The 24,841-nt window shown below is 40.2% G+C and overlaps 1 protein-coding gene across 7 annotated transcripts in view; it reads left to right on the forward strand.

Moving 5' to 3' along the window:
* Nucleotides 1-1,203: 1,203 nt before the first annotated feature.
* TFDP1 (transcription factor Dp-1) overlaps nucleotides 1,204-24,841 on the forward strand; it is a 38,233-nt gene continuing 14,595 nt past the window's right edge. For 2 of the 7 annotated variants that reach the window (XM_015637251.3, XM_015637302.3), the window contains exons 1-3: nucleotides 1,740-1,872; nucleotides 2,639-2,750; nucleotides 15,364-15,430. In XM_015637251.3, the coding sequence (XP_015492737.1) occupies nucleotides 2,739-2,750; nucleotides 15,364-15,430 (79 nt within the window). In that variant the 5' untranslated portion in view covers nucleotides 1,740-1,872; nucleotides 2,639-2,738. Of the gene's footprint in view, nucleotides 1,225-1,737; nucleotides 1,873-2,378; nucleotides 2,516-2,638; nucleotides 2,751-15,363; nucleotides 15,431-24,841 lie in introns of those variants that run through there. The other 5 variants (XM_015637262.2, XM_015637283.3, XM_015637272.3 and 2 more) reach the window with 5 other exon arrangements.

Consider the following 24,841-nt stretch of genomic DNA (forward strand, 5'->3'; position numbering starts at 1 on the left):
GCTTATGGGTTTTGTGTGGGAAAGTTTTTGCTGCTTTCTGAAAAAACAGAAATTTGTAGAGTTACAAATACATTTTCATTATCACCTTCTTTCTTCGATGTCCACTGCCGCTAAGCTTAATCAAGAGGAATGAAGAAATGGGGTAATAACCCTAGAGCAGCACGTTGGGGGGGGAGGTATTCTTTATTAGAAACTCCGAAGATTGCTATTTATCAGGAAAAAAATGAACTTAGTGTTTAATTATTATTGTAAAGCACAATAATTCAATGTCTTAAAAAAAAAAAAAAAAAAAAAGGTGTAAAAGGGAATCCGAATCTCGTCGACTCGTTAAATGCATCTTCTCCAGCACTCTCTGCTGGATATGTCAGCTGCTGCAATGTAGTGGTTCTGTGGTCGTGTGTTCTATTCCCAGCTAGTCTTCTTTCCCAGGAAGCAGCATGATTTTAGCGAAAGAACGAGCCTTTTACTTCCTGCTCCCCTCTTCATTGCGTTATGAGGAGCCTTGCACCGTGCAGGCTTGATCTTACGTGCAGAACTGTGTACAGTCCCTCCCCATCAATCAGCCTTGCATCCACCCCTATAAACAACACGACTCTTGAGCTTTCCCGGCTTTCCCGCAGTTTCCACTGTAGGGCTCTGCCTTTGTAGCCCCCCAGCAACGCTGCAGGTTCTGGGTTGTTTGGGTTTTTTTCCCCCAAAATTTAGGGGACAATGATGTAATCACTTCACACAACCCTCGCTAACATGCTCTGTTCCTGCGGTCGTCATTGCACGCAGAGGCTGCACAGCCCCGAGGTGCTTTAGTTTTGGGCGCAAGGTTAAGAGATGCAATCGCCCCAAGGAAAACCATGGCTTGGATTACCACAAAATCCCTAATTTTAGCAACGACCGCTGCAAGCGAAACTTTGCTCGAGTAACGGCCGGACAAAACGCGATGAGGAAGCACCGGCAGCAGGATGTTGTGGCAACGCAACCGCACGGCCCTGCCCCGCCGGGTCCCGCTCCGCGCCGGCAGCGCGGCCGCGCCCGCGGGCACCGCTCGGCACCGCGGGCGGGCGGGGAGTCGGAAGAAGGCGCGAAAATCCCGCGCATGCTCCATCCGCGGCTCCCTCCGCGCCTTGGAGCGGCGGGCGGGCGGGTTGGCTTGGCCGCTCCGCGTGTGCCCGTGCGAGGCGCGCCGCGCCCGTGACGTCAGCGCGCAGCGTCAGGGGGACGCACAAAAGTGTAAGTTTCAATTTTTTTTTTTTTATTTCATTAAAAAAAAAAATAAAAGGAAAAAAAGAAGAGACGGGGAAGAGTGGCGGGGTCGCGGGTGCAGGGTCCGCGGGAAGAGGGGGGGATGGCTGCGTTCGCTCGTCCCCGCTCGTTTACCCGCATCGTCCCCATTCCCGCGGGCAGCCCCTCGGCGGTAGCGGCGCCGGGCAGGTGTGCGGGGCCGCGGCGTGCGGGGGCGACCGGCCGGGAGCCCGGCGGGCTGGCGGCCGGCGGGGGCAGAGGCGCGCTGGGAAGTGACAGCCCGCCGGGGGAGACCCTCTTCCCCCGCCGCCTCTTCTCCCTGCACCCCCTCCCCCGGAGCGCGGGGGGAGGAAGGCGGTCCCTGCCGGTGCCCTCTCCTCCCTCCTTGCTTCCCTCCCCTGTTCCCGGGCTGCCGATGTCGGTGTCCCGCCGCCTCCCCCCGCCCCTGCCCCCTCCCGCCAGGCCCGCGCAGCCGCCGCACATGTGCAGTCGGGCGCCTCCGCAGCGGCAGCAGCAGAAGCGGCGGCAGCAGCGCGGCGGCGGCGGGCGGGGGGTGCTCCCGCTCCGCGCTCCGTGTCCCTGTCTCGGGGCGGTGGCGGGGGATGGAGCCGGCTCTCTCTGCCTTCGGCCGCTCAGGTGCGGGCAGCCCGCGCCCGAGGATGGGAGCACCGGGGGTTGCGTGGGACGGCGGCGGGGGGCGCCGCCGGCGGCGGGTCGGGCACGGTGGGGATGGGGACGGCGCGGACCCGCACTCCGCCCGCCGCCCCTTCCCCCCGCGGCCGCCGGCGGTGCCGCCGGGCGCGTCCCCCCTTGCCCGCGCCCCCGCCGCCGAGGCGATTAGCGCGGCCCCTCGCTGCCGGGGGGAGGCGGCGCGGGGCTCTGGGCTCTGCCCGGGCGGTGAGGCCCCGGTCGGGGGGCGCGGGCGGGCGCGGGGTGCCCGAGGCGCAGGGGCGGCCGCCGGTCTGTGCCGCCCGGTGCGGCCGCGGCCCGTCCGCCTGCGAGGAGGAGGAGAAAAGCGGGGCTGGAAGGCCCCGGGGGGAGCTGCCCCTGGGGCCTACTTGTGCCTGCTGCTGGAAATGGGGGTGGGGAGGAGGAGGCCGTGATCGCTGCCCGCGCCCAGCGCTCGGTGTTGGAAGGGGCGCAGCTGGACAGGGACCGGCCTCGCGTGGGATCGGGCACGGGCTGGGGGAAGGGCTCTCGCTGCCGGGGCGCAGCTCAGCCCCGCCGTCGGGAAAAGAGTGCCCCCCGCACGTGAGCGTGGGGCTCAGGGGACGAAAAGGTGGTGATGGGAAACTTTCCCCTTTTTAAAAACGTGTTTTTTTCAAAAAGAAACCTAAATTGTACTTTGTAGTAGTCAATAATTTCAATTGTAAAAACTTTCCCTCCTTTCATTTTTTTATAGCTGGTGCTGTCTTTGCTTTCTGCTTTCCAGAAAATAGCATTGTCCCTGTGTCCTGCAGCCATCAAGATTTTAAAACGACTGGTTTTTAGTCTTTGGTAACATGGCAAAAGATGTAAGTATATTTGTAGCATATAAAATGTTTTTATAGCATAGAATGTTTTTTATTAACAAAAGCAAATGGGGTCATGCTTTATAATAGCTGGCATTGATGAATACGTGGAACTTTATCTATACTGTGCATCAAGCCTAGGCTGTTTTCCTGTAGACAGTGTAAACCAGCTTCAGATCTGCTGCCATTTTTTCAGAGTGATTAATCTTGAGAATTCCCTATGCTAATAACAGCACTTGGGCCGTTGTCATTATGTGCATTCATATTGCACACTAAAACAGCTTGGGTTTGGATTGGATTGAAAAAACCCAGCAAGCGTTGTTCAGATGGCGGGGCTGTCGTTGCCTACTGCTGTCAACTAATGTTGCCTTTCTTGAGTTGAAGAAGGCATCAGAGATTTGAAGGAAGATGGTTCATCTTCCATATGTGTTCATTGTTTATCTCTGTCTACCAAAAGATGCCCGTTAGTGTCTGTAAAAACAGGCTTTGGGAACTTTCACCACAGATTTCCATTACTGCTGTCGTTAAGGGTGGCGGATTTGATTCTGCGACCTGCCTCATGGAGCTTGTTTGCTCTTCACCCCTTCCAGTACTTAATAAAAAAAAATTCAATTTATTCTGCCTTTAAGATGTCAGTCATTGTTCATGCCTATTATAATTGGGCTTTCATCTTTTCTTATTGAAAAGAAGACAATATACTAGCCTGTATTCAAATTAGAATATATCTCCCCTTCAAAAAAACCCAAAACCCCCAAAAAACAATGGCATGCAAGCTAATGAAGAATGATACAACTCACTGGTTAAACAGCAGGTTGCAACCTAATGTGGAATATTACAGCTTTCAAATAGTGGGAATTCCCATGAGTGAGTGGTTTAAAAATTTAATCTTTTAGGGAATTTTAGTAGTTTAACTGAAAAACATCTTAATGTGCGGAAAAGCAACCAGACATACGTAGTCACTCAAAGCTTGCCTGGAAGAGATAAGGGTGGCCAAGTACATTACAGATAGCAGAGTTCAGGGAATGATAGGCCATATAAGCGGGAAGAAAACGAAAGTGGAGTGTTAGACTAGGAGATGGTTTGAAATAGTTCAAAGTAATTGAGATACTAAAGTACATTTGTTTAATATTAGCTTTTGGGAGAGAGATCAGCTAAGTGAAGAGTTGCTAGCACCTGGAAATACAGATGAATTTCCTGCTAGAGCTAAGTGAGAGTAAAGCATTTAAGAACAAACCTTATTTTTGAAAGATCTAGTTTATTCTAGTGAAGAGCGTAGTTAAGGAAGAAACGAAGGAATAACCTATCTCACAGTAAACTTAAGAAATAGGAGAAGGTGCTACAGATAGGAAAAGAAGTTGCTTTTTTGGTATCTTTGTAAAGAAGTAATAAACTGAATTTGGAAGAATGAAAATCTAGGTCAGGTTTTAGATAAAATTTTAAGAGTTCTTGAGCACTGGAACAGGGTAGCTAGAAAGGGTATGAAATCTTAACTGAATATTGTCTAACCTGTTCTTAAAAACATCTACATATACTTCAAACCTGCCTCAGGGAAGAAATATGAACTGCTTACCTTTTAGCAGACTGTACCCACCATTACATGACATCTAGAATGTGTACTGAGTGTGACACCGTAATGTGTTGGGAAATTTTAAATTTCTAGGTCTGAATATGGGCCCTATGAATTGTGATTTAATGCTATAACATAGAGATGTTAATTGGTATAATACTTCTTTAATTTTCAGAAGGGAAGATATTTCCATATTTTTGTTCAAAGTCCAAGTTCTTTTTCAAGCAGAATAATGGAATTAAGCATGATACAGACAGTATCACTAAATTTCTGGGCACTGAGTCTCTGAAAACCTGTGTTGCTGTAAATTTAAACATTCTGATGTGAAAATATTGCTGTGATTAATGGCTTGTGGTTCTGCCATGTCACCCATCAAGTGCTCTAACTGTGAGTGAGATGTACTGGTGAAGAAGATGGCATAGTTGATGATTGCTCCTGCCTCTTCCTTCCCTTTTTCTCAGCAGAGCTGAGATGGCTAAACTGTGGCTGTGCTGCTGCAATCCTAAGTCTGGGCTTCAGGTGGCATTTCCATGGCCAGGGATGTTCAGAGTGCTCCAGCCTGGGAGTGCAGGCGTGATGTGCATCCCGCTGGTGTCCCGTGCTGCTGGGCCAGTGTGCTGTGGTGACAGTGGAGCAGGGAGCCCTGCCTGCTGAAGGGGAAGGTGTGGGGACAGTGCACCACAACAGAACACGCTCCTACTTAATGCTTCTCCCTGCCTGCTGCAGTAGAGCACTTTTCCTTTTGTTGCTCCCTTCCAGTTCTTCTGATGCCGCTTTTTAAAACCTATAATTTGATAAGACCTGCTGGAAAAGTCAAATACTTGTAAGTATTTGCAGACCTGAGACTTTACTGGATAATTGAACAAATGGGGGAGTGTGATGGAGAGTACTGACAAACCCAGTGAAATGTTTTTGTAGAATATTAAAGAATTGCAAAAGTAGTGATCAAGCTACCAAAATAATGTTTATGAACTATATGATCCAGGTCTAAATTCTGTGAAGTATGACTTTAAAATGTATCTCTCTAATGCTTTTCAGAGTGTACAGTTGAGAAAATAAGCAGCAAAACATTGATTTTAATTTTTTTTTTCATTTATATTTTGGGGTTTTATGTGAAATAGTTTGATTTTCCTCAGCAGTAGTCAGGAAGCTATGAGGTGGGGGAAAAAAAATACATTCATACGTAGCACCTTAATTAAGAGCCTGCAGGTGGAGTTTAAGTGCATAATCACAATGCTGTAGCTGGGTAACTTGACAAACAATGTAAAAAGAAATACTAGCTTGTGAAGGTTAAAGTATCCATGGGTATATCAATTTATGTTTTGGGTAGGGGATCTGAAGTGCAGTAAAGAAAAAGGGCAAAAGGAGCACTCATTTTCCAGTGTGATCTGGTAATAGCAATAAGCACAACCATTTTTGAATTTAGGAGCACTGTGTGAAACTGAGAAGCAATTCTAACAGAATCAGGCAGACGTTGTATATCACTTTCAATTCAGGACATCTTAGTTTCTAGAAAGGCTTTACTCTTTGTGCAATTTAAAGAAACAATAGAAAAATTCATGTGGACAGGAGAACAGCAGTTGCCATATCATAAGGACTCGTGTACCTTTGAGAGTGGGATCATTGCATTGCTTTTCAGGGTCTGGATGGCAAGTTGAGATCAGGGGTTTTTGGTACAGTTTTACACCTACGTTTGCAATGTGTGGGAAATTTCTTGGTCCTTGCATATGGGCAGTCTCCAGAAACTTCATCTTAGTCAGAACTCCTCTTTCTGGTTAATCAGTATCACTCTGAGTTTGCCTTGTCTCCTGTGAACTCTTCCACTACTTAAAAAAAGTGGCGTCTTCCAGGCAGAAGCTGAAGGAGCCAAATGTACAGCCAATAGGCAGGATTGAATGAAGTAGAAGGAATTAATGTAGCAAGAAACAAATTTGATAGATTTTTTTTTTCCAGCTCCCAGTGTAAGACTGAGCACTGCTTGCTGGCCACTTTTATATTCAATTATATGTTGAGAATTATCTGTAAATTAAGATGATAAATACTTTTTTTAGTAGCATTGGTTAACGTACCTTCCACCACTAAATTACCAGCTTCTGTAACATGGCTGAAGATCCAACTTGTGGGGTGACCATGTTTCTCCCCTCAGTTACTTCTGTCACTGCTGAACTGCTGAGGCCTCTCAGAGATCCATAAGGAAAGAGATGCTTGTGGATCTTTTCTCCAGTGCTCAGTGGAGGAAGGCGGTAGCAGGAGCAGTGGAGTCTATTGTCTGCCGAATTTCTGTACTCTTAATACAACCACTTGCAGGAACTGGATCTGTTATTGAGGATAATGCATGGTGTTACAGCAAATATCTAAGAGAAAGAGGCTAGACAAAAGGAATGAGTATGGTTCCTTCTGATCTCCAAAATTACACTTACCAGAACAGATGAGTCATGTAAATGAAATATTCTTATCTAGTCCTGTTGTTTGTGATTGTTTGTTTTTCACCATTAGTGGATGGACTGCTTCAAGCTGTTTAAAAAATAAATTGTGCACAGAGAACCTGAAAATGAAAAAAAATTTCAAAAATGTTTTGAACTGACACACCACTGTGTTAGCCTTTAGAGTTTCTCACAGGCTAAAATACCTTTCTTGAGAGCTGTTCTTGAGTTAGTGTTTCATAGGTAACTGACAGTGTTGGCTTTGAAACTGCTTGTTCTAAAATTAGATTTTTTAATTTATTTTTAAAAATTATATTCTGCTGTTGTCTTTTGCTTGAATTATTTTATGAGGGATTCTTCTCTTGATGCCTGGTTTGTAGAAAAGTTACTGTATCTCTTTAGATTTTTATGGTACTTTAATGAATCTTACTGAATAGTAGATAAGGCACATCTATCCAGTTTTGCAAAGGAAGCCCCATGTTTGAGGCTTCCACATGGGCTTTCCACATGGAAGAACATGTGGAAATATGAGGACACACCATAAAAAGTGTAAAAAGTTCATCACCTGATCTAACATTACTGTTTAAGAGCTGTACAGATGTGGGAATTAACGCTGGTGGTTTATTTTAGTTGAGTATTCAGAATACATTCAGGTATGTAGCTTAATCTAGTGGATTTATTTCACAGCATTAGTAAATATTTTGCTCAAAGAATATTAAAAAAATTAAAAAACCCACAGCAAACTGGCTTCTTCACACAGTTTTACTGGATAGATTAATACGGCTGCTGTTTTTGTGGAAGGTCAAAATCTATGCTTTTGTATTAATTTTTTGCCAGAATACCACAAAGGTTGTACTTTTTAATAACTTCCGTGTTATGTTTTTACATCAATCTTGAGTAAGGCTAAAAAAGTTAAGCTTGGGATGGATTAAAAACAACAACCCAGTGGGAGTAGGAAAAACACTTTATTTTGAATTTTTTTACGTGATGCACTTTCAATCCCTAGAAAGTATTGAGAAGTCTTCAAATCATTTTTCAGACTTTCCTTAAAATACCAGCATGAATTTCTCCTTTTATGTTTATTTTTGGGTTATGTACTGGAATTTTCATTGAGGCGGGCTAGAGAAGTTAAGTCTTCGAAGAATCTCAAGTGGTCATGCACCTTCTTTGATATCGTTTTAGTTCAGTAGCTTGATCTACTTCTGTTTGCCTTTAGTGAGTTCTAACATGTCCAGAAGTTTGCAAACTAATGATCAAATAATATTACGAAATTAGGTCATCTAAAAAGGCATCTCTGTTTGGGATTTTGGATGTTGCTGATTTTTTTTAATTTGCTTTTTTTCAAACAAGGCAGGAGGAAAGCGATCTTTAAGCTCTCTTTTATACATTCCAGATATGCAGTCAGAGCTGTTTTTCACCTGTGTTGTTTTTTGTTATAAAATCAGGAAACAGCAACTAAGAAGTTGCCTGTCACATTGTCAATTTATTTGTCTAAATGAAGTATTTTCTTGTAGTCTGTAAGTGTTGCTTATTAATTAAACTTTACTAGTTGTATGTGCCAGTTAGTGACAGTGGCTTTATATAGGTATGTTGCAGTATTTTACTGAATAACTACACTGTGATGGCAACAGGCTCAGCAAAAGTGCAGATTTTGGAAGTTAAATTACGCTGGGGATCAATTGTTTTAATGTTTGTGTTTGATTGTGTGGGTATCTATTAATGGAGATTTATTATGGCTAATTAGGAGTGGGAAGAAGAATGGATCAGTGTTCACTAAATGTTGTCTATATGAGGACAGTTCTCAGATAGCAGACAACTTGATTTTAAAGATGGACAGTGGTCCATGTTCCCCAAAAATGCTTCTGGCTACTTGTTTTGTGTTACATTACGTTTGTTAAGTGTTCCAGAATTGCATTATTTGTTACACAGACTTGGTTGAAAGTTGTACTGTGGGCCACTCTAGCCTTGTAATACACTGATAAGGAGGTTGGTGAGGCAAATGGTTCTGGAAAGGTCCTTTGTAATGTTTTTTGTTGATTTCAGCTGTGGTTCACACAGCTGGTGAACAAGCTGCTCTAAAGTCTTGGGTTTGGCTGGAAAAATAAGTCTCTTACGGTCAGATCTAGAATGGTTGCAGGATGTAGTTGTGGAAGTGGCTGCTGCTGGTACCTCCACACATGAGTGTTTAGTCCTGGAGGATACTAATGATTATTTTATTTTCTGATTATTTTATGGTAATAAAACCACAAAATTTTTGTGGTAAAAGTGGAAAAGCGGTGCTTTGATGTCATATTCACCACTAGGAGTCTCGTATTCAATTCTGCTTCGTTCTTACAGCTTCACAGTTAGTTTTGGGGACGTCAGCTTTAAATTTTGAAGGGGTTATAGCACTTGAGCAATTGAATTACTGTAAGAAACAATACCGTGGAATGACTTGTGACTCTTGAGGTGTTTTTGATCTGTTGGCTGCTTAGACAGGACCACCGTGTGACTTGTCTTCAAAGTGAGTTTTTAGTTTAATTTTTGCTGAATTCTGGATGTGTTGCTCTTGTCAGAAAGAGCAGCCAAGAAGCTAGTGGTCATGACATATTCTGCAAAAAAGACCTGGGGTGTAATTTTGTGTATTGCTCAGTGTCCAGCTTACCTGCAGGATCAGCAGAGCCTGTTTTCAGATGAACGACAATGCTTGACTGAGCTTCTCACCTGTATTTAGCTTTTTGCCTTCACAATTCTGTGGTATCCAGACCTTTATTTTAGTGCTTTGACTATGCATTGTTAGTTAAGGTGCTACAAATTCAAATGTAGTTCTTGGAAAGATCATTTCTATAGTTTAGCTCATTGCTAAGTGGTTGGCAGACACATTAATCTTGAAGATACTGCCATGAACTGAGGATGTGATATGATTATCTCTGTTTCAGAAAAAGGCTACTGAAACAGTAAAACAACACATCTGAGAATTTTGAGCAATCAGATTTCTGTAGCCCAACTTCAAAAATTTTTATGTTGTTTATACAGTATGGTTCTCACTGGCTTAATTTTCAAAATGAAATCCAAATGTTTTAAATTTAAGAACTTTTCGCCCTTTTCTACAATATTCCTTTACTTGATATCTTGATTGCCTTTTAATTTTTGCAAAACATGAAATGGATGTCTCATAAAAATAATCTTTTGCAGTTGCAGAATAATTCATTCCCATAGCACATTTGCTCTGGTCCCTGGATGATGGGGAAAGTAGTTTATCATCTTGTTATAAATGATATTTGCATATGGATAGGGGTGAAAGAAAAATAAAGGTTGTTTAAGCAGTCTTAAAATAAGATTTCTGATTATAAGCTTATCCAGTTTCACTTTGTAACTTTGCTTATTTTCTGTTGCTTCCTGATATTGAAATAAGGCAAACAAAAAAAGGAACTCTGCATTGTCAATAAAGTGGCCCATAGTAAAATTGCATGGCATGGAGCCTTTAGACATGTCACCTTTAAAATGCCTGGGGATCATCATGGATCGAGTTGGGTGCAGTTTGGCCCAAGATGGGTGGTTGTTTGCTGGTAGGCTTTGCAAATGCCTGTAGACAGCAGAGGCACCATCCTGGTCATGGAACTGTGGAATTGTTACGGTTGGAAAAGACCTCCAAGGCCAAGAAGTCCAACCATCAACCCAACAGCACCAAATGCCTCCGACAAGCTGTGGGTGGAAATGCTTTTCTTTCCCAATTCCTCCATTTTCTGATTCTGTTGTCGCTGCTTCTTTCCTAATTTATTTTGAACTTCTCTGTCTGAGTCCCAGCTTATTTCCCCTTTCAGCTGTAGTTTAGATTGTATTCATTTTCCCACTTTCCATGTTCTTCCCTTCTCCTCACAGGATTTGATCTCATTGTTCCATTAAAGCTCTCTTAGGTTCTCATCATTTGTATTGCCTATACTTTTTCAGCGACTCACAGTTTCTCTACTTCAACTCCTAATTCTGCCAATCTTCCATCTGATTTTCCAGCTCATTTTTTGTGTCTTTCCCAGCCAGTCCCAAAATAGTCTCTATTTCACACTGTCCCATTCTGACTCCTATTCTTTAACCATTCTTGTATTTTTGGCACCTGTATGTCTTCGTCAAGCCCAGTCCTGTGCCTCCATACTCTATGGGGCTTAATCTTCTGTTAACAACTGAATATTTCTTTTCTGAGAAACAACCTTGTAGCAGGTACCTCTGTTTCCATATATCTCTACCCTTTTTGCTCTTCCTCAGCACTTTTTCAGGTAGTTTTCTTAAAATTGGCTCATTACTTAGAAGCAGGGTAAAGAGGTATTTCTGTGGCACAATAGCACCCTTCTCTTCCCCATACTTATTTGAAGTAGTGTCAGACAACGTGCCTCTCGGATTAAATCTGATATATGTAGCACATGTACTCATTTAGCCTTGTTTTTGTCAGATAAACTTCTTGCTCTTATAGGTTCTTTGTCCTTTAGTCCAAATTCACCTTGCATATTTTCCTGTTTAGTTTAAAGGTTTAGTGAATAATTTGATGCCAGTTTTTGTTAACAAATTGAATTGCAAGGCTGGAAAACTGTAAGAAATTACATTTTTGTTGTAAGGATGTTGATTTTTTAGTGCATAACTTCAGAGACTGCATATAGTAGCTTGCTAGTAAGATACTAAATTATTCTCTCATAATCTCTAAGGACTTTTCAATAACTGAAATTCTCTGCATCTTAAGAAAATTTTGTTTCTGATTAACTTCAGTCCCAACAAAAAGATACTTCCCAGTTTACTGATTTTAGGCTGAGGGCACTTGTAGTGCTTTTCAGTTTTCACTTGTAAACAAAACAGAAATAGACTTCCCAGTCCTTAGGACTGCCGATGATCTCATAGCAGGCCAAAGCTAACTTTAGTTGACTTTTTATATGTTTAGCCCTTCAGTTCATTTCTTTTTCTCAGGAGCTCTGAACAAAGAGCTGAGAGCAAACTTCGGTGATGGTTGGGATCTCCACTCCACCACAGCTTCCACAGTTCAAATTCCCAGATCTACTAATTTGTCCAGTGGGCTTTACCCTCCTTTCTGATGATCTGTGGGAAGATATTAAGTTATTACAGTTTAGATGCTATGTTGGATGTCAAAAGCTATTTTTTAAAATCATTGTTGCCTTTGTTGTAGTGTGTGAAGGATGAAGGCTGTATCTGTATCTGTTGCTTGTTCAGGATTTCAGGGGTTTCTTTTTGTAGAGAAGTAGACATAGCCAATGTGTGTCTTCAAAGAGGAAAACTTTGCTGAATTATGACATTGCACTCACTGAGCTTTCAAAATCAGATACTAAGAGCATTATTATTTCAAGCAGCCCCAGGATCACCATCAAAGGATGTAACGCATCTTGAGACTGAATGTCATGAGAAGATAAGAAGTAACTGTGCAATGCAAAAAGAACACAAAGGAAAATAGTGAAAATCCAAATAACTTGTTATGAGTAACTTGATTAGGCCTAAACACTAAGTGCATTTTCTTATTAGAAAATAGAATTTCCTTGATGTCTGAACCCTTCCTGGCAGAAAGTTACCTTTCCATTGGGGAAAACCCAATCCTTTTTCCTGTGTGGGGTTTTTTTGGGGGTGAGGTGTGGGGAGGAGAGTTGGTTTTAGTGGTGTTTTGTGTTTGTTTTCTTTTTTATGGTTCATTGTGAATCTGTGATTATAATATACCGAATGGAAGTCACGTTTTCCTCTATTTTCTTTCTTTCTTTTGGGTGCTATGCTACATAGATCCCAGAGTAATCCTGGTGCTTCTTCCAAAATAACCTGGCTTGAAAAATAATGAGAATGTTCTCAAAATGCACACTGAGAGATGTTTTGTCTAGTGTTTCTATTTCAGAACAAATACACCAGAATTCTGTATGGGATGGAAGTTTTGCTTCTTGGTTTTCTTTGACCAAAACTTGTCCCTTCAACCAGAGATAAGTTTTGCGAACCTTAGAATTAAAAGTGTATCCAGGAGAGTGAAGAGCATACTGGGGCTGGAATAACAGAATTTTCACTAGAATTGAGTTGTCACTATGAATAATAGCAGCTGGAGGTGGTATTTAGCTGTGATATTCATTCCAGGTATCTTTCCTGGAGTCTTTCTGGGCATGTGCTTACAAATGAGTTGAATATTTACGTGCCATTTTAACTGCTAGAGATGAACCTTTAGTAAGACACTGGTAGAAAGGTAGTGGAACTGCAACTTGTATATTGGTCATTAGTGCTGTGGTCCCTGAGGGGATTCTTCTTGTTACTCGGTGATTGCTCTTCCCTGAATTTGCCCAAATTATTTTCTTTTATTGCTTGTGGTGTATTTTCCCAAATGTTCTCTATTTTTTCAGTGACTTAAGTAATTTCAGTCACACAAAAGCATTGTTTAGGGCATGTATCAATAACCTGAGCCTTTGTAATGCTAGATAAATTATGGTTTTTGGGGCTGCATATTGTTTTGGGTAATATTTTTTCACTGTATGTTTTAATTATGCAGAAGAAGACAGATTATTTGATACTATGATGTTGGTTCATTTACTTAAAATGAATAGAAAAGATTCTACAGGAGATGTTCTAATTTGAAAAAAATAGGAAATGGAAGGGACCAATAAGTACTTGATTACTGAATTGCCTAATTTTCCAATAACTGAAATAATGATTTGCATTAATACCCGAATTTGCTGAATATCACATCTTAAATATTTGGTTTTGGAATATCACTGTAACTGATGTGCACTTGGTGCAGGTTTGCATTTGTGTACTAAACCAATGAATGGATATTAAATTCATGTGCTTAAAAGAAAAATATTTCAGATTAAGGTAGCCATTTTCTTGGTGGTTTTCCGATCAAAACCACAATATATTAAATGCTTTCCCAGTCTCATTTATAATCTTTATTCTCATGGAAAAAAGAATTTGCAGGTGTCCTGCGTACAAGTCTCCTTCTGTTGTGGAACACAAACTTAAGTACCACATTGAAAGAAATTATGATAATGAGACTGCACTTCCTCCCTGGTTTAACTCTTCTGTTAAATGAAATTTAGGTAGAATGGGAGTATTAGGTAACACTTAGCCAAAAATTCTCCTTCATATTTTCCCACAGGGTTTTAGTGTTCTGGAATGTCATGCTGCCGTAGTGTAGCTAATAACCTCTGTACACAAGACTGATCTCAATATTGATGAGTATACCTTTTTCTTTGGAAGTGTCTGATGTTGTCTGTTGCCTTTCTGATTTATGTAGTTAAGTGTGATAAAGAGTGAGGCTTATGAAGAGTTCTAGTGCCTGGGAATAGGGTGCTAAAACCATAATTTGTTCGAGTGAGTCTTGGAGATACCGGCTGTGGGCAGGAAAGACGACAGGGCAGTGTTCCGAAACAGCTGAAGAGTTGTTGCAGCCTCCCTAAAACTGTGTTACTGTGTTACTTTTTAGGATGGGGGAATGGAGGACAGAACTGCCACAGGCTCTTCATTCTATCCATCACTTCTATTGTCTGCTCACTTATTTCCTCTGTGCGACCAGGTCCTCACTGGACTACAGGCCACTGCCCCTTATGCCTCCCTTAGCAAAATTTGTCTTCTGTGTAATTCCAGCCTGTCTCCTATGCTCCATCATCTTCTCTCCCCATTCACTGAGGAAAGTTTCCTGTTTCTTAGAGTTCCCTGTCTTTGGTAAGAAATCCTTGGGCTGATACACCTGAATAATAATGGCTCCACAGCATCATCTAGTGGCTTCCTTGTTTGCCAAACTTCTGGCAGATCTCAACTAGGTCTCTTCAGGTAGTCTTCTAAGGGAAAAGCTTTGCTGCTGACTGACAGCAAAGCACTTGATTCTCGCTCAGGGTTGTCAGTAGCCTGCAGCTGCGCAAAATGCAGCTCAGCACTTTGCAGCCTCTGGAGCACCATGTGCTACACTGTGGTTAAGTGCAGGTATTGACTAACTTGATATTTCTAAATGGAAACAGTGTGTCCCGTGTTGATTAATTTTTTTCTGAAACTGTTTTTCTGCAGATACAAAGAAATTACTGCATCCTGTTCTCTATTCATAAATTAATAATAATTTGAAAGTTAATCACTATTGTGAGGTTTCTCAAGGATGGTGATGACTTTGTAAACCTTATGTCACCCTATAGCTTTTTTCACTTAAGAGGTTTGTATTCTGATCTTTAAAGAAATAATAATTGAAAAGCTTAAGATATTTCTTACTAATGGTATTTTTCTTAATTAAAATGGCCCAGGCACTCTCCACTACCTGTACTGTTTTTGCTGTAATGTTTTCACCTTATGTATTAGGTGAATAGTATCTACAAAGAGAAGATTGTAGTTGCAGGTGTCCGTGGTTCAGGTTAGAAGGGTGTTCAGCTGTCTGTTAAAACAGTGTATACACACTGTAAGGGCTTTAGGACACAAATAGCAAAGTAGGTGTAAACTGATTTTCTGCTTGCTCTTAAAGAATATGGTGTTCATAAAATCAGGACCTTAAAATTTGACAAGTACTATACCCCAAGCAGTACACAGTGTGATGTGACAAAATGAGAGTGGTAGCAGTAGAGGCTACTGGTAAGATACCTTTCATCTTTACCAATAAAAGGCTATTTGTGTTTGTAAATTTAATAAAAGTTGCTTTCTTTAACAGGCTGGACTAATTGAAGCCAATGGAGAGCTTAAGGTGTTTATAGACCAAAACCTAAGTCCTGGAAAAGGTAAGAACACAACTCTTAGTAAGACTCTCCATTTCTTAATTTTTAATTGTAATGCATTTTAGTGGCTTTAAACTGCTTTCTTAGCATAGATTTTGTAAAGTTTTTCTTAAGTTATATGATCAGTAAGAAAACCATAGATTTGCTGTTGTTTATAATGGTCTTAAAACTTGGGTGCAGTTCAGTGCTCGTTTGTCCCATATGTGATGTCCTTAGTGTAGCTTGTGTTTAAGTGTAGACAAGGATGTTCTGAAACATCTTTGGGGCGCTGTGTTTTAGCAAATGGGAAAAGAATGCAGGGGGTGGAAGTTTAAAATGGGTTATTACAGTTTTTATGATAGTGCATCCACTCTGCTGCAAGCTTATCTCGAAATATATTGTGAACAGAACTGTTTTGGACTTGCAGATAGTGCCTGTGCATGTATGATAATGTAATGTCATTAAGAAATTTAATAAAAGACAAGGTATTAATTTGAACTTGAATTTGATGCATGAGTTAAAAAACAGAGGCTTCCTAAACATTTGGGGAGTTAGGAGCTGCACTTTCCCAGTTAGCATAGTTGGGGTAAAACCAGAAGTGACGCTGAAGTTCTGGACATGTGTGTTATGTAGCCTCTTCTGTAAACTGATTATGCTACATTTGAAGACTACAGTTCATGTATTCTTACAGGAGGGCTGTTTCCATAGCAAGACTATAGGACTCTTCCATAATTCCAGTAAAATATATTCTTGTCAGTTTATGCATTCTGCTGGTGACAGTTGTTTATCAGGTTAATAATTTTCTCCAGCATGTTAACCTGCTCTTTATAAATAACAACTGAGTATCTTAACAGTATTTACTAATTTGACAGGCCAACTAGCCACTGTTTCCTAGGTTGCTCATCAGATGTGCTCTTTGTCCCCTGTGTTTTCCTTATTGTATCCTTTGAGCCTGATTGATTGCTTTCATTGGCTTCTTTGAATACATGTGACTAAAACAGTGTGTGTGACTCCTAAGTGAAGTGTCAGTCATTTTTCTGTGCAACATCATGTTTGGTTCATAGGCATCTCACAATATATTTTGGTGAAATGGCTATTTTCCTTTGTTGCTTCCAAATAATGGCAGTCTGCTTTATTCTTTTGTGTGACAGATGGTGTCCTTTGATAGGCTGTATAAAGTAAGGTGAAATTTATATTAGGACAGTAATTTACTTTCTGTCTTACAAACCTTACTGTTGACTAATCTACTGGTTTTAAGCATTGTTGGAATACTGCAGTACTCCCAGATTAACCTGTAGATCAGTTCAGGTGAATTCCTTTAGTATTACTGCTTTAGTATTTTGTATACTGTTTCAAGAAACCCATTTAACTTTTGTCACCCCCACTAGGTACAGCAAGTATTTTATTGGCATCTCACTAGACTCTGTCTTGGACATTTCCTTGTCTAAAATACATATTGCTTTACAAAAGTGGGATATTCCACTAATCTGTCCTGTTCTGCATTTGTTGGAGAGGGCACTGAGGGTCAGTAAAGACATGTATTAACTGGTGTATTTCCATAACCACAGTTACACCCCCCTGAGCTCAAGTGTGTGCAAGTAGGTACCTGATCCTTAACAGCTGTACCATATGTCCTAACCCTGTGGGCAGTAAAAGTGTTTTTTTTTCAGGGCAGATACTTGAGGATGATACATTTTGCACCCACACGGGTGTCTAGACCTTTGTTACAGTCAGTGGAGATCTAGTCAAAACAGTGCAGTCTAAACAGCAAGAACTGGAAGTGTGATTCTTCCATTATCACATAACTCTTTTAAGTAGAAAAATTGGAGGCCATTTCGTTGCGTATAGGATTTTGTAAATGAATTCAGGTTATTAAATTGTTTATTATAGCCCTGCGCTTTGTCCAGTTTGAGAGTTGAGCTCTATTCTCAATTTATAACACAGCAAACTGAACTAGCCTCAATTTCTGCATCTCATTGCTTTTAGGGGAGTTCTGTGAAGTTAATAGGTAGTAACTAATTCTTAATAGTGAGAAGAAACAACTATTTCTCTTGGCTTCATCAGTTTGTGGATTTTGTCTCTAGCTTGTCTGTGTTTTATGTACATGCTCTGTAGTCTTAATCAGAACTTAAACTTGCAAATATTTGTCACTAAAGAACTCAGATATGTATCAGAATTTATTCACTAAAGTGGTACTTTTTCCTTTGCCACTTTTTATAATTTTTAGGGGGTTTTGTGCAGTCTTTAAACTTTGACAACTACACACAAAAGTACTATGCTCTTTCCATGAGCAGCTGTCTGCATTGCATGACATTATATCAACAAAGTGCTGTCCTCTGCTTTTTAAAATCTCTGCAAAATTTATCTTAATTTCACAATGGAGAGGATTCAGTCCAGAACAATCATGGAGTAACTTTCCATAGGACAGCAGAAGTGTATCTGGTATACTTTTTATGGTGAATTGAAGATGGTTAGGAAAAAAGCTGTTCTTACTGCTTATGTTCTTACCTGGTGGTCATCTTTAAAAGGGTTTTTTGTGTGTTTTTGTTTGTTTGTTTCTGTTTTTTGTTTCGTTGGGTTTTTTTCCTTCATCTTCCCCTTTGGATTTGTATTTCTTAAAAGAAAGGAGTCTTTTCTGCAAGTCAATCACAAGAGGAGATTGAGAGTACATTGCATGATTGATATTGGTTATGGGATCAAATCTCCCTACTGCGTAAGATGAGTGGTTTGTTCAGCCCAATCTGCTGCCCTTGACAGCAGTAACTGGGCAGGCTCTTGAGGGAGAATGCAGGAGCCTGGCTACTTTTTCAAGTTCATTCTTCTTATGTTCCTACAGCACTCAAAGTTATTGAATTAGTAATAACATTCCATCATAGTTCTGGAAAAGTCCAGCTTTGAGACTCAGTGAATTGGGAATGGAAATTCCAACAAGAAATCTGTTTTTTGCTTTAGTTTCTACTTGCTGCTAGCCAGATGTGAAAGGAGGAGGAGTTCAGCTGTCAGAGGAATAAAGGTTTTAGGGGGATGCTAGAGGACAAAAAATGGCTTGCGTGCTGGGTCATAAGGACATGCTTGCAGTAACAGGGTCAAAGAGAAAGTGCAGAATATTATTAGTGAAATGATTCTGTAACATCATTGTCAGCAGTCTTTAAGGTATGTGACTAAGTGGTAGATACATGACTCAACTATGAAAGATAAGCATAGATTTACTTTTCTGGCCAGAACAGGTTATGATGCAAAAATTCTCACAGCCTGAACAGCTTTGTTGCAATGCTTTCACAGTAGGCTGTGAATGAGCTTCTGTAAATTTTTAATCTGCGCTGGCAGAAATATGGTAACTAGATAAGTTCTTTTCAGACTTGAGTTTTGGTGGTAGGGTTATGTTGCTGTTGATTCTTAGATGAATAATGAAGAGGGGACATCACCATCTTGCTGAACAGTTATGCTGAACAATCTCTTGCTCAAAAAGTCCTAAAGATTTGGAATCGTAGAGAGAGGGTATGTTAGAGAACAATCTCTGTATGCAAGTCTTATCCATACATTCATTCCCTGACTGTTCATTAATGTCTGCTGTCAGAAACAGGTTACCAATGTAGAGAACATTTTTACTTCAGCAAATGGGGACATGCTTCCAGTAGCTCATTTTGGAGAGATTGGTCTCAGTCAGGAACTCCAGATTAGGGTTTTTGTTTTAAAGCAGAGACTGACTTTATTTATTTTAAGAGAAGACAATATGTAAAAAAACCCAAAACAAAACCACAACAAGCCTCACAAAGCCAAACAACAACCCCACAAAAGTTTGTTTATAATGAGTAATGCATGTAATTTTGAATAAATTAGTCATAAACATAAAATACCATTCTAGAAAATGCTCTAAAAAATTATTTCCTCAAAACTATCTCTAGTATGAAACAAGAGGTATCAACCTATATATATGGTAGAAATGAGATGGCAGCTTGTGTTTTCTCCAGTGCTTGTGCAATCTCCAGAAAAGGAGATTTAAATTTGGCCATGTTTTCTGAAAGCCCTGAGTATTTCCACTACTGGAGTGTAACATTCCATATAGCCTTGAAAAAACAGTATGACTGTGAAAGGTTTGTTTTACTTGGTAACTAGGTAGGTGGTTTCTAACTGGCTAATTAATTTTGAGAGTTAGCAAGTACATATGGTGTGGAAAGATAGAAAGAACTTTTAAAAGGGGCTGAACTAGTAAAACTTCCTCCTGAATTTGTGTGTTCTATTGGTATTTGGCAATAATTTAGAAACCGAGAAATTTTGCTGTTTCTGGATGTTATTTTGAAGAAAACCATCACTTTCTGGTCCTTGCCATATTCAGATGAGTGTTAAGTATTAAACAGAACACTATTCAATTCTAATCCTTACCCTCACTTGTGGAGAAATTTGGATGAAAGAAATAATTTTGCTTCAGATGGGTGTGAGGGAAAAGGTAACCAGTGGTATTAATATTGTTTTGAAATTAAAGCCCTTAGTTTAAAAATCACTCAGAAAGTTGGATCTTCTCTTATGCCAGTAGGTGGCATTATTGGTATGTAACCAGAAAATGCTTTTAAGGTATGTCTCTAGATCCTTTCACCACTTACTTTAAAAAAAGATTTCACATTTTATTGGTTAATTGTTTTCAGATTTAAAAAAATCGAAGTCAAACATGTAGCATTTTAAGGTGTGTTTAGACTCATATTTCAACACTGCCTAACTATAAGATTGTTTTGTTCTTTTTATTTATATGACAAGAAACTTGTAGTGTAATGTTATTGTTACTTTTACTTGAAAATTTATACTCTGATTTTTAACAGTGGCTGAAATTGTTCCTCTGGAATAGAACTAGAGATCAATTTCAGAATCCATGAATTATGCTTCTGCTAACAGATTTCATGAAATTCGTATAAAATGCATGTGTATTACTGCAGCTGAGGTAAATCCAATTATTATTGTCTGAAGTCAAGCTAAGGAAATAAAATTATTTCTGGAAGTAGAAATGGAATTTTGGAAAGTCTAAAAGTAGACCCCAGTTTATTTCAACATAAACTGGGAAAAGCTGGTTCATAATAGCTGAATTAGTCACATCTAAGGATAGTAAGAATCACGTAGAAGTCTGAGTTGATGTAAGCAGTTAGTGAGTACTACACACTGGGAGAGATGGATGTCTGTAAAAAGGCTCAGAATTGCTGTATAAGGATGTTTGTTGTCTTAACAGGATGGTGTAGCTTGTTCAGTAAGTAGAGGTTTTAATTGACTTGGCACACAACTGGAGACAATCATCTGTGTGTTGTCACCCAGATACCCTCAAAAAGAATTCAGTGTTTTCTGAAAATTAGCATATAACTAGCTAATAAAATAGCCTAAAATATCTATGATGTTTGCCATAGAGACATTAACAACTGCAATGTCACAGGAGTGGCATGTGAGGAACCCTCTCCCAGGTATAATTACCACCTCTATTGTATGACAAAGCTTAGTTTGTTAGAGACTGTGTTACAAGGGAACTGAATTGCTTTTCTGTTGACTGCTGTCTTTTCCACAAGTAAAGAAAACATAAAGGCAGATTACTTCAGAAAATGGTAGAGTATCTAGAATGAATGGGATTTCTGCTCCTGAGGCAAGGAGTACCTCAGCCCATCCTCTCTAACCTGAACACCAAATTCAAAGGCAGTACTATTTCAAGAACTGGAGGAGTCAGCTTTTCTGGAGGTCTGTCTCACTGTCTGCAGAGGGCACTCACTTCTTTGATTTTAGATATACTGTGTCTTTTTTCTGTGTCATCTTAAGTTATTTTAAGTGTTCTTAACTGTACCACCTACCCTTTAAACTGCCAAAATTCTGCAAGGGATTCTTTCTTTTTGGTAAAACTCTTTGGTTTGTTTTTATATGCAAGCAAAGGTCCAGTTAGCCAGTAAACCAAAGAGCACACTTACTTGTTTGTAGACAGATAAATAACAGATTTTGTTAGAGTGCTGCTTCTTGTGATCTGCAATTTTTTTTTGCCATTACTCCTCGATTCCACTTTCATCATTATCTTATATTTGGAGGTATTCTTGAACATCGTACTGATGAAGTTCTATTTCCCTTTAGGCTTAATGATTGCTTAGAAGTTACTAATAATAGTTTTCCAAACATCTGGGACACTGAAAATGGAAGAGCAGTAGTAGTAGTTATATCCTTCTGTATACATTGTTTTTTCTGCTCTACATGGCACTTTCCTGAAGTCTTTAAGGAAAAAAAAAAAAAAAGTTGTGTCAGTACTAGCAGTATTAATAATTTATTTTGAAAAGGAGGAAGAGTTGGTGCCAGCAAAACTGTTTGCAAACTTGTGGTTTTAATTTTTACATGCTGTTATGTACACTGTATGTTGTCTGTGAATACAGGATTATTGGGATTGCAGTGAATGCTGAGTAACAGTAAATAAGAAATTAGTAGTGAGATTTGTTTGAGAAACTGAGCTGTCAGTCACTTGCAAATCTAAGTTGATAAAATTACTTCTGGTTGTACTTCACAAAAACCCCCCATATATGATGAGCCTTTGAAAATGCAGATGAGTATGAGTAAAGTGTTGCATGTGAGGCAAATGAGAAAATAGAATATTCAGAAATACACTTGGGCAGAGACGTTGAAAATAATCTCTTTTAAAAAATTATTTTTTTCTGTATAATTTATAAGTTGACTTTGACTTTGCTTTCAACTGTGATGTTCGTGTCACTATTCTTTTACTTACATTTATGTTTCCTTGCCAGTCAGTTTGTGCTGTACCGAAAGATGAACCTTGGAGTTTCTGTTTAGAGCCACATTGGTTCAGTTGCATGAATTAACTCTGGTACAGCACTACAGGGAATTTTAGTGTAATTTAAAAAATTAAAGACACAGAGTGGTTGCTCTTCCCTTCACATGGATGTTTTAGTTGCCAGATAGCTATTTCTGTTCAGAAAATAAAATTATTAATAATAGGAGGCTGGAGGTCATCTAATAAACCTTACCTTCAGAGCAGGGTCAGCTTTGACGCACAGAGCCTTCAGTTCTTCAATTTTGCTGTATGTCACCAAGGAACCTCCTATGCAGCTGTTGCTGTGCACTGCCTTTGGCATTTTTCCTTGGTTGGAATTTGCTATGCAACAGCTTGTGACTGTTCCCTTTTTTCCTTTTGTTGTGTCCTCTGTCATCTCTATAACTTCCATTTAATATTAGAAGGTAGTGATTTCTGCAAATAACACTCCTTGCTCCACCTTAACCTTCTCTTCCAGAGGCTGCACACACCAACCTCCCTGAGCTCTTTGTGCAGGATATAGTCCAGTACCTGAGGCACACTGGTGTCTTCCTGCTGCATTCTCTCCTGTTTGCTAATGCCTGCCTCTCATGCATTGTGGGCCCCAAAACTGAACAGAGGTATCCAGGGACAGTGTAAGGAGTGCTGAAAGAACAGGGAATAATCACTTATTGTTGTATGCTTCCAAATGCAGCCTGGGATGTGCTTTAAGTCTTTATTAGCATAGGGGGAGCATCTCTGGGTCACACATAGCTTATTGTTTGCCCAGGCCCCCTGATGCTTTCCTGAGCATCTGCTTCTTAACCACTGACCCCGACCTCTGCTCTTGTGTGGACTTCTGTTGGCACAACATTTTTGTCTTCATTGGCTGTGTAAAATTTTTTAATAAACAGCATAAACAATTACTTTATTTTTAAACATACCAGAATAATTAAGTCTCTTGAGTGAATCTGAAGAGAACAGGGTCTCATGGGAGTATTGTTCTTTATGAAGTTGTCCTACTGAAGTAATATTTGGAAGTTATTGTAGGAAAAAACTCACAACATGAATGGGTAGCACTCATTGTCAGAAAACCATCTTTGAATTCTTAAAGGAGCTAGCAATGTGCTTCTGTGTAACTCAGTATGGGTTTAATTGATACAGTACCAGAAGGAAAGATAGCCACATAGCCTTCACCAGTTTGTGAAGGGCTCAGATAGTGGCAGGTGAGTAAGTCAGACTTCTGACTTACTGACTTCTGCAGTGGAGTGGCAGCTTGGTTGAATGTGTAGCAGAGAAGCAGTGCATGTGTGGACAGATGTGATAATGGTCTTCAACAGGGCTTTTCTAGAGGGGGGAAAAGGGAGGGTCTGCAGTTACTTCTTTTCAAAGTCATACTTTGAAAGAGTCAACAGCCATGTGGATAAGGATTATCTAATCAGAGTGATGCCCTTGGATTTCTTAAAAATAATAAAAAAAATTGATTATCAAGGTCCTTAATCAGCCTGTTAAGTTAAGGTGAGATAGAATGGGATGGTCCTCCCATGGGTTAATAATTGGTGAAAACTGAACTTGGTACAATGAGTATCCCAAGTGATCTATTAGCACTGAAGGAAGATCATGAAGTCATCATAGGTTGTATTAATGAAAATGTGGTATCATTGCTTGGTGGGGAATAAGCACATTGAATTTTGAGAATTCCCAAAAAGCAGGGATTAAAGTAGTAAACGAGACATAAATAACAACTGCATTCCATGGTCATGACTACAGTAGCTCTCCTGTCCTTTCTGTCATGCAAAAGAAAGGTCAGGAGAGCTAGAAAACATGGGCAGCAATGACCATCAGAGTAGGGGAAGGCTGGTTAAAGCATGGTGCTCATAATGCCAAGGTTGGGAGTTTGATCCCTGTATGAGCCATTCACTCAAGAGCTGGAATTGATGATCCTTGTGAGTCCCTTCTAACTCAGAATATTCTGTGATTCTGAGAAGATGATCAAATAGATGAGGTGTCTTGACCTTGGAAAGCAGTTACAACTCCTCTTTTATGCTGGAAATATAGTCTTCAGATTGCACTGATTTTTTTTTTTTTTAAAGCATTGAGAAGAAGTTTAAAAAAGAGCCTTCCAGGAAGCTGAGAAGAAGCTACACAAGAACTACTAGCCAGGGTGGATTATATTGATTTATTGTATTCCGCAGAGAGGATGGACAAACACAGTTCAGGTCATGATAGTGATGAGTGTACTTGAAGGGACAGGAAGGTATAACAGACTTATATTACAGCCTGGATAGCTGCTGACTTTCTGAAAGAGCACTGGGAAGCTGGTTAATAATGGAAGCAGGACATGCTGCTGCATCCTTTTTGGGAATAGATTGATCACTGAGAGTAAATTCTTATGTGAAGCCATCACTTTGAAATGGTGTAGTAGTAGCAGCTAGGAAATACAAGTCTTCTGGAGAGCAAGGGCTTAAAGAAGATTTGAATTGTCCTCAACTTCCTGTAGACTTCCTGAGTGTAAAGAGGGATGATAGACATCAAGGACCAGTTATAGCCCTCCTGATACAACCCTTGTAAAAATGCTTATTTATTGCTTCTGTACTGGGACAGTGGGAAAAAGAGAGATGAATGAGAGTTGTCCCAAGTCCTTCTGACCGCACTGACATTTTTAAAAGTCATCTCAGACA

The sequence above is a fragment of the Parus major genome, chromosome 1 (genome assembly GCF_001522545.3).
Source record: "Parus major isolate Abel chromosome 1, Parus_major1.1, whole genome shotgun sequence".
Classification (NCBI taxonomy): domain Eukaryota; kingdom Metazoa; phylum Chordata; class Aves; order Passeriformes; family Paridae; genus Parus; species Parus major.